This window comes from Pteropus vampyrus, unplaced genomic scaffold, assembly GCF_000151845.1.
Source record: "Pteropus vampyrus isolate Shadow unplaced genomic scaffold, Pvam_2.0 Scaffold22, whole genome shotgun sequence".
Taxonomy (NCBI): domain Eukaryota; kingdom Metazoa; phylum Chordata; class Mammalia; order Chiroptera; family Pteropodidae; genus Pteropus; species Pteropus vampyrus.
In genome coordinates this window covers 1,473,442-1,485,853 of record NW_011888803.1, presented here as the reverse complement: position 1 = coordinate 1,485,853, position 12,412 = coordinate 1,473,442, and the positions used below count along the sequence as shown (strand labels likewise).

The 12,412-nt window shown below is 31.3% G+C and overlaps 1 protein-coding gene across 1 annotated transcript in view; it reads left to right on the top strand.

Annotated features, from left to right (window-relative positions):
* Positions 1-12,412, top strand: part of PIGK (phosphatidylinositol glycan anchor biosynthesis class K) — a 97,075-nt gene that overhangs the window by 60,705 nt on the left and 23,958 nt on the right. The window contains exon 10 of the mRNA XM_023528026.1: positions 6,313-6,397. Coding sequence (XP_023383794.1) covers positions 6,313-6,397 — 85 coding nt within the window. The remainder of the gene's footprint in view (positions 1-6,312; positions 6,398-12,412) is intronic.

Here is a 12,412-nt window from a genome sequence, read left to right as displayed (position 1 = left end):
CAGTGTATGAGGGTTCCTTTTCTCCGCATCCTCTCCAACATTTGTTATTACTTGTCCTGTTGATTATAGCTATTCTAACAAGTGTGAGATGGCATACCATCGTGGTTTTGATTTGCATTTCCCTAATAGCTAGTGATGTTGAGCATCTTTTCATATATTTGTTGACCATTTGTATGTCCTCTAGGGAAAAGTCTCTTTTCAGGTCCTCTGCCCATTTTTGATTGGATCGTTTGTTTTTTTGTTGTTATTGAGTCGCATGAGTTCTTTGTATATTTTGGATATTAGACCCTTATCAGAGGTGTTGCTTGCAAATATATTTTCCCATTCGAATGGTTGTCTCTTTACCTTGTCGGTGGTTTCTTTTGCTGAGCAGAAGTTTTTTAGTTTGATGTAGTCCCATTCATTTATTTTTGCTTTTACTTCCCTTGCCTTTGAGATCAAATTCATAAAATCCTCTTTAAGTTCAAGGACACTTTGGTTGCTTCCATGTCCTGGTCACGGTGAATAATGCTGCTATATGAACATTGGTGTGCAAATATCTTTTTGGATATGGGTTTTCAAGTCTTTGGGGTAAATACCCAGTAGAAGAATTGCTAGATCATATGGTAGATAAATTCTTAGTTTTTGAGGAACCTTCGGGAGGTATTCTTTTTTAACTAGTATGTGCAATTTTATACCACACTGCAATCTGACAATAAATAAGATGCATTCCAATAACTGGGCCATAAATTAATGTAACCTTAGTTCTCCTGGGAGTTAGATTTCTGTTCTCTACCTCAAATAATGCCTTTTTCTCCTGGCTTGTCATCTTGCTTGTGCTTCTTCAAAGTAGGTAATGGCCAAGGTTATGGTTTAATATCTTCTCTCACAAGTTTTTAGTTTGATAATTATAAGAATAGTTATGCTCTTGAGTTGTAATAGAATTTTCCGTGTGTCTCTACTGACCAAAAAAATTGAATTCTTTCTCCCTTATAGTGTCTTCAAACTTTCAGGAATGTCATAGGGCCCTGGGTTTGTGAAGTATATCTTGCACAACAAACAGTATGTGTTGTCACTTATATGAATGCTTAGTCATGTTTTTTAATGCAGTTTAGGAGTAAAAAAATTTTTTTTCAACAAGATTGATTTAAATTAATTTGGTTTCTTTATGTGCTTTTAGTTTCAAGTAATTCTTTTTAGCTGTCAATTTAAGAAGTTAAACTAACTTTTGAGCTGTGTTTAAGAGGTTATACTAAAATGTCTTCCTGTTTTTGATTTTGATATGTTTAGAGAATTTCTTAATGATTTTGGATTACCCTAGATGATGTCTTGAATTATTTACTGATCTTCGTCATTTTTATTTTGTATTTGGCATAGCACAATGTCTCTGCTTTCCTTTTCTTTTTGTTGGGTATGTTTCTAGTGTTTGAAAAGATGCTTTGGCCTTCTGCACACAATAAGCTATGTCATTTTACACATGAATAATCTAATCTCAGTGTCGAAATATAGAATAAAAAGTTCTTTTGTTTCTGAATCAGAGATGGCCTTATATGTGGGCACAGTAAGTAATTTTACATTGTTATTTCAGGAGTGCTTGGATAGTACAGAGGAGAGAATTTTGAGGGCACTGGGTATCTATAAAAGTAAATAATACAAAATACATCAACGCTTATAAAGACTAACTTCATAGGTTTCAGAATTTTGCCAGCAGTATTTTATTTACTTATGCCAAGGATTTGGACAATATTTCAATCGCATTTTAGTTTGAGATGGTAGTATCACTCTATTAGATTCAAAATCTTTACATAGTATAAACAAATTTTATTTATTATTATTTCCTACAAAAACACAGTTTTGAAAAAACAGTAAAAAAAGATACATATCTTTTTCCATGGAGAAATTACTCTCATTAAATTGTTTAAGGAGATATTCTTAGTGAAGGATCTTGAAAAGAGATAATATAAAAAGTCTTCCCTTTTAGGAGGGACTCGAAATGTTAAAAAGAAAAAGCAATAATGGCTGGTTTTAAGAAAGAAAACACTACCATTTTGTGAGAGAAAATTCCAGGTTGCCTTAGGATCGTAGCCATATGTAAATTGAAATTAACATTCATGGTCTTCTCAGTTTCTGAATTATACTATAAACATGGACCACTTGATCAGAGCCTTGGCTACTGAGGATTTGAGAGATGGGGATTAGAAAGTGGGAAAGCACTAATTCTGAGAATGAAAGGTACCTTGCAAGAAGAGAGGGGCTGTTCCTTGGAGGGTTAGTGGTGAAGGGAAACAAATAAGCAGCTGAAGATAAGAGTCCAAAGGAAATAAGATAAACACAAACAAACAAAATAAAAAAATTTTGTTCCCACCTCTACCACAAAAGTACCATTTATTAAAGAAACTCCACTCCATTGTCGCCACAGAGGAGGGTGCTCTTGAACTGAGAAATCTAATATGCCAACTTATCTTCCTTCTTCCCCCATCAGAAGGTAACTTGCTATTGCTGATCCTGAAGAAAAAAAAACCCAATATAAATAATCTTCCACAGAGAAATAAAGAAGCATCCATCTGTACAAAGTTACTAGAGAGAGAGAGAGAATGAAAAGAAAAATAAAAAGGAAATAAAAACCACAAAACAGGAAAACTGAGACACAGCACTCGAACATGAATATCCTGTATTAAACAAGCATTATGAAACAGCACCATAAATCAGACACTACAAAACTCACAATTGAAAAACAGGAAGATGTATGAAACAGGAGCTGACTGAAGTCTAGAATGAAATTGATGGAAAAAGACAAAAATCATTTCAGAAATGAAAACTAAATTACAAGGTACCCAAGGGAAGATAGATAGGTATTACCCAAAATTCAGTAAAAGACAAAAAATAGAAGTGAAAAAAAGTCAAGAAAATGAAACTGAAATAAAGAGAGTTAAAAGGATCAGAGAGAAAGTGATAGAGAAGATCCAATATATTTAGTTCAAGAACTTGAACTAGAAAAACAAATGACATATGAACAGAAATAATTATAATAAAACTTTTCTGAAATAAAAGGTCCAAGTTTGCACATTGAAAGGACTCCTGTGTGTCTGGGAGAATTGATTTGAACAACTGACTTTTAACTGTATCTTATATTTTAGTATTAGACCTTAAAATAAGAACAAAAAACCAAAACACTTGAACCTCTGAGCCAAAAATAAATACACAAATACTTTAAAATTTTTAAATAAATTAAAAATGAAGATAATTACAGTGGAAAGAAAATTAGTTTGAAATCACACTTCTAGCAATATATAAAGCAAGAAAATGATAGGAAAACATTTTTAAGACGTTAAACATCATCAATAATTTTTGTAAAACACTGAATAAATAAAAAGCTCCTAAGCCCGTACTGATACCCAAGATTACTTGTGAATTGCACTTTGAGTGTCTTTTTAAAAATGTTTTGCCATTATTAAGAAAATTTTCAAACCTATGTTTGGTTGATGCATGCTGAAGTGTTTAGGTGTGAACTGTTGTGATATCTGAAGAAAAAAAAAAAGAAAATATAGAAACATGTTTGGAATTTTTCATAACAGCTACTTGGCATTTAAAAAATGTCACTATTGTCAATAATATTGTAATAACTATATGTGGTGCCAAGTGGGTTCTAGACTAATTGGGGATATCACTTCGTAAGTTATATAAATGTCTAACCACTATGTGGTACTCCTAAAACTAATATAAAATAATATTGAATGTCAACTATAATTGAAAAAAAACAAAATTAAAATTAAAAAAAGAATAACTGCATTAAATTATAAACTAGAAAAAAAGTCACTTAAAACAAATTGCTAGATTTCCAACATTTTTGTATCTTTCATATATTGACCGGGAGATTTTTGTGAGTAAATTATTCCATTTTATACATTGTTACTTTAGATTTTTGGAATGAACAATCAAGAGTGTTGTTTTCATATTTCTGTATACTCTTAGAATTACTTCAATGCTTTAATCTTAATTTTTTTCAGTAGATATTTATTGAAGCTGCTGGTGCCTTAACATGAATCAAGGTACTGGCACCAAATGGTACCGAGTAGTCATTGTGTTCTTCTCCACCGCAGACGTATAGTAAACAAGATACGAACAAACACAGATGTGCCAGTTTCACTTAGAAATAACCTTGATGAGGAAGCAAAATTTTAAATTGGGTTATTTAGCTTCTTTATCATTGAGTTGAAATAGTTATTTATGTATTCTTGGTATAACTCCTTTTTCAGGTATATGATTTATAAACTTTTTTTCCTGTTCCGTGGGTTTTTTTTTTTAACTTTCTTGATAGTGTCCTTTGAAGCACAAGACTTTTAAATTTTGATGATATTCAGTATATCTATTTTCTTTTGTGACTTAGTGTGTTTTTTACACCTTAAAATATATAGATAGACTTCTGAAATGTAAATTGTGAAATGTCTTAAAATAATATTTTCTTTTGTTAGTGAATATTTTATTTTATTTTTAATTGTGGTAAAATCTACTGTTTTAGTTTGCAGGGGCTGCCACAACAAACTACCATAGCTTAAACAACAGAAATTTACTTCTTTGTAATTCTGGAGACTAGAAGTCCAAGATCATGGTGTTGTAAGATTGGTTTTTCCTAAGGCCTCTGTCCTTGGTTTACAGATGGTTAAGTCTTGTCCTAGTGTCTTCATATGACTTTTACTCTGTCTCTGTGTCCTAATCTCTTTTTATAAGGACACTATCATGTTGGATTAGGGTCCACCCTAAAATCTTCATTTTAACCTTGATTACCTCTTTAAAGACCCTATCTCTAAATACAGTCACATTCTGAGGTACTCAAGGTTAGGGCTTCGACATACAAATTTTGTGGGGGGCAACACAATTTAGCCTATAACATTTACATAACAAAATTTACCATTCTAACCATTTTTAAGTGTATATAGTTCAGTGCAGTAAGTACATTAACATTATCACATAACAATCACCACCATCCATGTCCATAACTTTTTTCATCTTTCAGTATAGAAACTAACCATTAAATAGTGACTCTCCATTCTCCCTTCCTCTGCCTCTGGCAACCACTATTCTACTTTTTTCTCTTCCTGCAGAACAATGTTTTGCAACAATTTTTTTCGTCATTAATGAGACTCTTCAAAGTTCTCCAAATTAATTATTTTTATGCTAATTCTTCATACACAGACTTTTACCTAGCTAAGAGGTTCTTTAAGCTCTTCAATCATATCAAAAATTTTGTTCTTATTTGTATATCTGCCTTTTCTTGGGAGATAGTCCAGATTTCTCATTATCAGGTTGCTTAACTATAGCCCTAGAGACTTAGACCAGTCTTGACTGATTATTTTTCAAGATAATTCAGAGTTTCAATTTTTAAAATTTAATTTTTAAATTGTTAAGTTAATGTGTAACTTAGGAAAAATGTAAAAGGAAGTTTAAATATGTTTAGGTCTTATTGTTTTAAAATATAAGATTTATTTGCTATTTTGATTTTTTTAAAAGTTTTTAAAATTTTTTTCACTCAGGGAGATTTTATTCTTATTTCTAATCTGCACTTTATTATTTCATACTGTATTAGTTACGTGTTATGTCAACTTTGCATCTCATTGTAAATGTAGATGTTAAAGAAAATATTTTCCATATAAAATAATCTCTGGAAGAGTTACTGTTGTCTTTATTTTATTCATATAATCATTCAGCAAACATTTACTAAGTCATTATTATATGGTAAACATCAGATGTACCAAGAAGAATAAGATATGGTTGTGTTCAGAGAGGTGAAAATATACTTAGATGGGTCTAAATAAATTGTTATATTTGAAAGAAGAGTAAACAGAGAAGGTTGGTCCAAACAGAAAACAGGATGGAGAAAGTCAGAATCATTGAGCTTCAAGGCACATTGGCGCATGACTGGTAGTAACTGGATATGGCTGAAACGATAGATTGGTATGTAGAAAAGGAGTTGCTAGAGATGAGGCTTGTACATGGTTGGTTAGAGCACAGGTTTTGCAGACCTTTAAATACTATGATAAATAGCACACCCTATGAACAGGGAGTTCTTAAACATTTTTAAGTCTTACAGTGAAAGTCAGGACCTGAGAATGTTAGGTGATGTTAGCTAATCTTAATACATTGTAATTAAATGCAACCTGAATGTGTTTATAGTTATATCATCTAAAAATTATCATTAGGGGTATTTTCATGGATTATTGATAAATACCGATTATTTCAAAAACATTAAATACATATTTTAATATATTTCATATTTGGCATATTGAAATATTTAAAAATAGTATATACCTTAGCTTTTTAATTCCTTTTTTCCAGCTATAAGGAAGACTGGATGGATGAGGAAATAATGGAACCACTGAAATATGCTGAACAACTTCCTGTAGCTCAGATAATACACCAGGTTTGCTTTCTATTTTATTCTTTTGAAAGAAACAAGATTTTTAATCTCCGAAAAGTAATTGGCTTTTGTTAGGTTTTTCAGAATCAGTGTGCTATAGCTGAAAGGCATTCCAGGCCTTCTGTCCCCGTTTAGACTCCACCTATTACAGTTTGAAGTCTCATTCAAAGCATAATATTAAAAGGCTACTTGCTGTGTAACAGTAGAATTCTTACTTATATAAAATACAGTGTAAATCAGAATTATCTTTTGTGTATTACTTAACAAGACTTAATTTCAGAAAACTTTCATTTGAACCGTTATATACAGTACTTGTTAGTGACAGGAAAAAAACTGAAAAAATATCATTTGGTGTAATTTTTTGAGTAGCTACAATGAGAAAACAATCTTTCCCTACTTTTTCCACCCCACCCCATTATTAGCTCTTGTAAAGTGTAATTTTAAATGTCAAGTGGGCAATTTTTTCATTTCCAATTATAAGACTCTATCATCTGTTCTATATGACTGTAATCTTAGAGAAGGCAGTGTGGTAGGTATTTAAACTTATATTTTGTACTGTGATTTTGATAGCATAAAAAGCCCTGCTGGGCCAGAATCTAAGAATTTTAAATGGTCTGTTGATGAGAGTTATAGCCTTTAGACCTACCAGATTTTTCAGAATCTATAGATTATAGGAGATATTAAAAATCCTTAAAGGTCAACATTTCTTAGAATTTTAATGAATGTTAGTTATTCTTATGTCTTTCTATATGTCTTTGTCAATCAAAAGGATTTTTATTTAGCTGTTACCCGTTGATTAGAAAAAGTGCCAATTTGAGCTTATTATTAAAAGAAACAGGAGTTTACTTTAAAATGTTGGCTATATAAATCTTTTCATTGACATTAAAATTTAATATTAAAATTCTATTAGAAATTACAAAAAAAAAATGGCCAGAAATTTGCCCCTTTGGGAAGCTTGTCTGTGTTTCGTAATCAGGTCCAGTTTATATGTCAGGAATTCTCTAGTGTTGTCAGAGCCTAAATGACCTAACAGCCTGCAAATGTCACATTTAAAATTCTTTCTTCATGCCTGACTCTCAGCATAAATGAATTAAACAGCAGAGCAGGGAGCAAGTCAATATGTTCTTAACAGTAAGAGTGAGCAATGAAACAGTTTGTGGTTGGTTCAGAATAGGTAAATAGAATCTGCCCAGAACAATTCACCTAGAATAAAATCTGAAACAGGAAACAAGAATTAACCTTTAAGATGGTTGACCAGATGAAATGTTAGTCATTTTTTTTTATAGCAGGAATGATCCTATAAACTACGGTTTATGTAATAGCTGCACTTTGCTATTATACAGTGTATGAATTCAAAGATGAATATTTTTGACCCTGGTGGAAATTTTATTATGATATTTTTGGCAGTAGAAAAAGCTGTATTAATTTAAACAATGAATTATGAACATTGTAATTAACATTATGTAGTACCTGAATTTATAAAATTTTGATTTTTTTAAGAAATTTGCATGATAGGTATTTATTTTTTTTGTTGTTCTTATTGAATAAAATTAATTCTGTTCTCAAGGAGTAATCAGGAAAGGTCACTATTGAACCAGACTCTTATTTATTCCTTTTGTTACTTCCTTTTTTGACAATAATACAACTTTGGAACTGTTACCATTGTCTGTCCAAATGATCTTTAAGAAACACGAAATATGTAGCTAGAAGTTCATTCATAAATGGATTATTTGAAAGCAGTTTTTCCCATAAAAGAATAGTAATACATGTGATAATTAGATTCATCCAATCCCACAAAAGCTTTTCAATCTGTAATATATCTAAATTACAGTATTATAGTATATATCTAACTTCTACCTGTAATTATTTTTATACTGAAGTAACTACTTTTCCTCTAATTTTGAATCATGCTTTATCTGTACCTATTTTGGAGCATGTATCATTTCTATTTAAAATAATGTTTTTATTCATGTCCTATATCTCCTATTTGATTGTCTTTCTGGACATTCTCGATTTCTTGATATTCTTTTCAGCATCTTGCCTTGCTTGTATCATGTCTGCATATATCTGAATGGATGGATATGTAATTTTAATGGTGCACTAAGAGCCAGGAGCATCTCCTTTCCCTGATACTCAGACAATAGAAGCCAGGGCCTCTCACTGGTAGTACAGTTTAGAACCTTCAGGAGAGGAGGAGCAGTGACAGGGACTGTAACATGAGAGCAACTTGAGAAATAGAAGAGAGAAATAGGTCTCAGTCATTTGAGTAATTAATTTCTTCTGTGTGTTACTCAGACTGCATTTTATAATTGGGAGCTAGGCAAGATTCTCAGTATTGCCATTTTATACTGCCAAATTACTTACTGTTTTTTAAGGGGTCCTAGCAAATATGATTGTAGATCTAGGAAACCCAAAAGACTCAAATTATGAACAATAGAATTAATAAAAGAATCCGTTGAGATAGCCAGATATAAGATAAATCAAACTGAAAGCTTCTCTATATTTGTAATAAGTACACAGAATGGAAATGGGAAAATTTTTATTTCACAATAGTGGAAAGAACTATAAAAGACTTAGGAGTAGATTTAACAAGGAAACCATAGGACCTATATTATAAGAATCATGGAAACATACCATGCTTCATAAACAAAGATATACCGAATATATAATGGGGTGGTGAACTTAATATCATGAAGGTGTACTTTTTCCTAAATTAATAATTCTAATTAGAATAGAAGCAAGTACTTTGTGTGTGTGTGTGTGTTTTAATATTAGGGAAAAATAACCACATAGTTTATGCAGAAGAACAATTAGTCAATAATAGCCAAAGAGATGCACCTACCTTACCAGATATCAGAACCCAGCCTCTACAGTTAGTAAATATGGTAGGACAAAGCAAAGAAATAGACCAGTGGATTAATGGAATACAGTAGAAGAGTAGATTTCCAATTTTATTTATTATAATTCTCAATAAAAATACATTTTACATACATAATGATACTAGGTGTATGTATTTGTATGTGTGTATAGAAAAAAGAAATAAAAATTTCATAATACATTTATCCTCATTATGTGTGATGCACACCAATATTTTCTTTTTCTATTTTATATTTTTAAAAATCAAATAAAACCTATAAATTGATTTCAAAAGCAACAAGTAGTCCTGACCTGTGACTTGCAAGACAGTAGAATAGAGAATTCAGAGGAAAAAGTCATTATATTCGATCATTTAAAATATGATTAAGAAGATATTTCAGCAGAAAAAGCATCAAACTTCCATTTCATACTATATGTGAAGTAAGTTTTGTATAGATTAAAGATTTAAAGTAAAATAAATAAATAAAAATTTTAGAAGAAAGTAAGGAAGAACTAATGAATATAAAAACCGAGAAGATATGTTTAGTTCCATAAAAATGGAATATTTTACATGACACAAGATACAACAACATTAAAAGACTAATGTTAGAGTCAAGACAAAATGTTTACAAGGGATACAACAGTGAATTGGTTCATAACTAAAATATACAGAGAATTCTTGGAAGTTTTTAAAAGGCAAACAAAGCAACTCAGAAAAAAAGGCAAAAGAAATGAAAAGCAGTTCAGAAAAGACAAACTTAAATGACCAATAAATGAAAGAAAAGGGCCTCAAACTCAGTAAGGAAGTACACATAACAAATTCAGTTAAATTATTTTATATCCATCAGACTGGCAAAAATTAAAATTACACTTTGGAGAACAGTTCATTAGTTCCTCAGAAGGTTAAACATAGTGATACCAAATGACTCAATGATTCCAATGTGGTATAAAAAAACATGCATCCACACAAAAATCTATTCACGAATAATCATGTAAGCATTATTCTAAATAACCAATAATTAGAAACAACCAAAATGTCCATTGACTGATGAATGGATAAATAAAATATATCTGTACATTGGAATATCATTTGGATAAAAGAGAATGAAGTACTAATACATGCTACAACATGGATGAACCTTGAAGACAGTATGTTAAATAAAAGAAGCCAGTCACAAAAGACCACATATTCTATAGTTCCATTTATATGAAATCCCCCAAATAGACAAAACTATAGAAACAGGAAGTAGATTAGTGGTTGCCTAGGACTGAGTTTAATGGAGAGGTGGGACTGCCTTCTAAATGGGTACAGGTTCTTTTTTTTGGAGTGATAAAAATGTTCTAAAACTAGATAATGGTGATCATTGCATAGCTCTGTGAATATACTAAAACCACTGAATTGTATACTTTAATGGCTGAATTTTATGATATATGAATTATATTTCTATAAAGGTATTTTAAAAATTAAAATCATCCATTTCTGGAAGAGATGCTTGGAAGAAGTACCTGTATACCTGGTTCGTAGATATCTGAATTATTTTTACCTCTTTAGAGGGCATCTTACAATATCCTTTACAATAATATATATAGATATATCTATATATATATCCTTAAACCCAGTGGTTCCACTCATGAGAATCTAGCACATACTACTAATATATAAATAAAAGTACTAATAGATGAGAATCTCAGTACAATGATGTTCATATCAGCCTTACTGTGGCCACAGCAGATTGGAAACTATGCGAATGCCTCTCAGCATAGTTGATACAATGTGTATGATTTTTCAGAAGCCACAATTTAGTAGAGCAAATATATGTTTTTCTGTATTGTCTTGTAATTGGGTTTATTTTTTTTTCTCACCTACCCTTTCTGCCTCCTTCTGTTTCTGCCTAATGGTAGAAAATTTAATATAGTCACTCACACCCAGGATTTCCTCCCTCTTCCACTCCTTCCTAGGATGATAGAATCATAGTTTAGGTAATGGGGATAGTTGATGTGATTTCACGGCACTGAGAGATTCAAGATGTTTCTTAACCGAATTTATTGTTATGTTGTATACTTTTGGACTGGAATCCATCTCTTCTGGTAATTATTGAGATAGCTGGTATGCAGAGCACATCTGTTAATATTTAACATATCTGTCCACGTGGCTGCATAGCTTTAGCAATGTTAGAGGAAGAGAACACAGTAGGTAGTGAGAAAGACCAGCTCCTTGTTGTCATTCCTTCTCATTTTCTCCCTCTTCTGTCTTCTTTCTCACTTTTCTTTCTTGCCTCATTTCCCCATATCTCCTTCTATTTCATTCCCATAAGCTAAAGTTATATGAATTCTTCCCAGATGTTGGTAAACTTTGTTAGTATTTTCATTGGCAAGTGAATTAAATGAAGTTTTGGATGCATTGCGGATAAGTATGGTGATCATTGATTGCTGAATTTAGGGGTCTTTGTCATGCTGACTAGGAATCAGAGTTAAAAGATCCCTAAAGGTCACACAGAGCTTGTTGATAAACCTATTTATGATACTTAGGTTTCTTTATAGCCAACAGTGGTAATATTTATTAAGCATTTCTGAGTAGGTATGCAAATTATAGGATTCATTATATTAATATTTTAGGCAGCCGCGTGGTCCTGCAACAAAGTAAAGTGCAAATCATGGGAAAGCGTAAAATGCAATTACTGATTAAGGGGCACTACTAAATATGAAAGTACAGCCAATTTCTTTAAGGATTTGTGGAGTTTGTTAGGTCTTAGAATATTATGAAGAAACAGAAAACACACACAAAGAAATTAGTTGATTAACCTAGCATTCTTATGTTTATAAACATAAAGGAGCAAAGAGCTTATACAGACATTCCTTAAAAGTTAAAGTAAAAATGGCTAGTAAGCCAATGAAAACAATATTCATTAATAATCTAAGAATTGTTCATTTTAACCATAAAGTACCATTTAAAAAAATCTCAGATTAGCCAAGATATGAAAAGTGGTAATACTCTGTGACGACAAAACGCACACACTACTGGAGAGGAGTGTAAATTGTACCAATTGAGGATAATATGGTAATTTGCACCAAAATTTGTAAATATGTTTATGAGCTATTTAAACATGGTCAATTGAATACACATTTATTCTCCTTCCTGAAAAACCCCACTAAAATGATGGT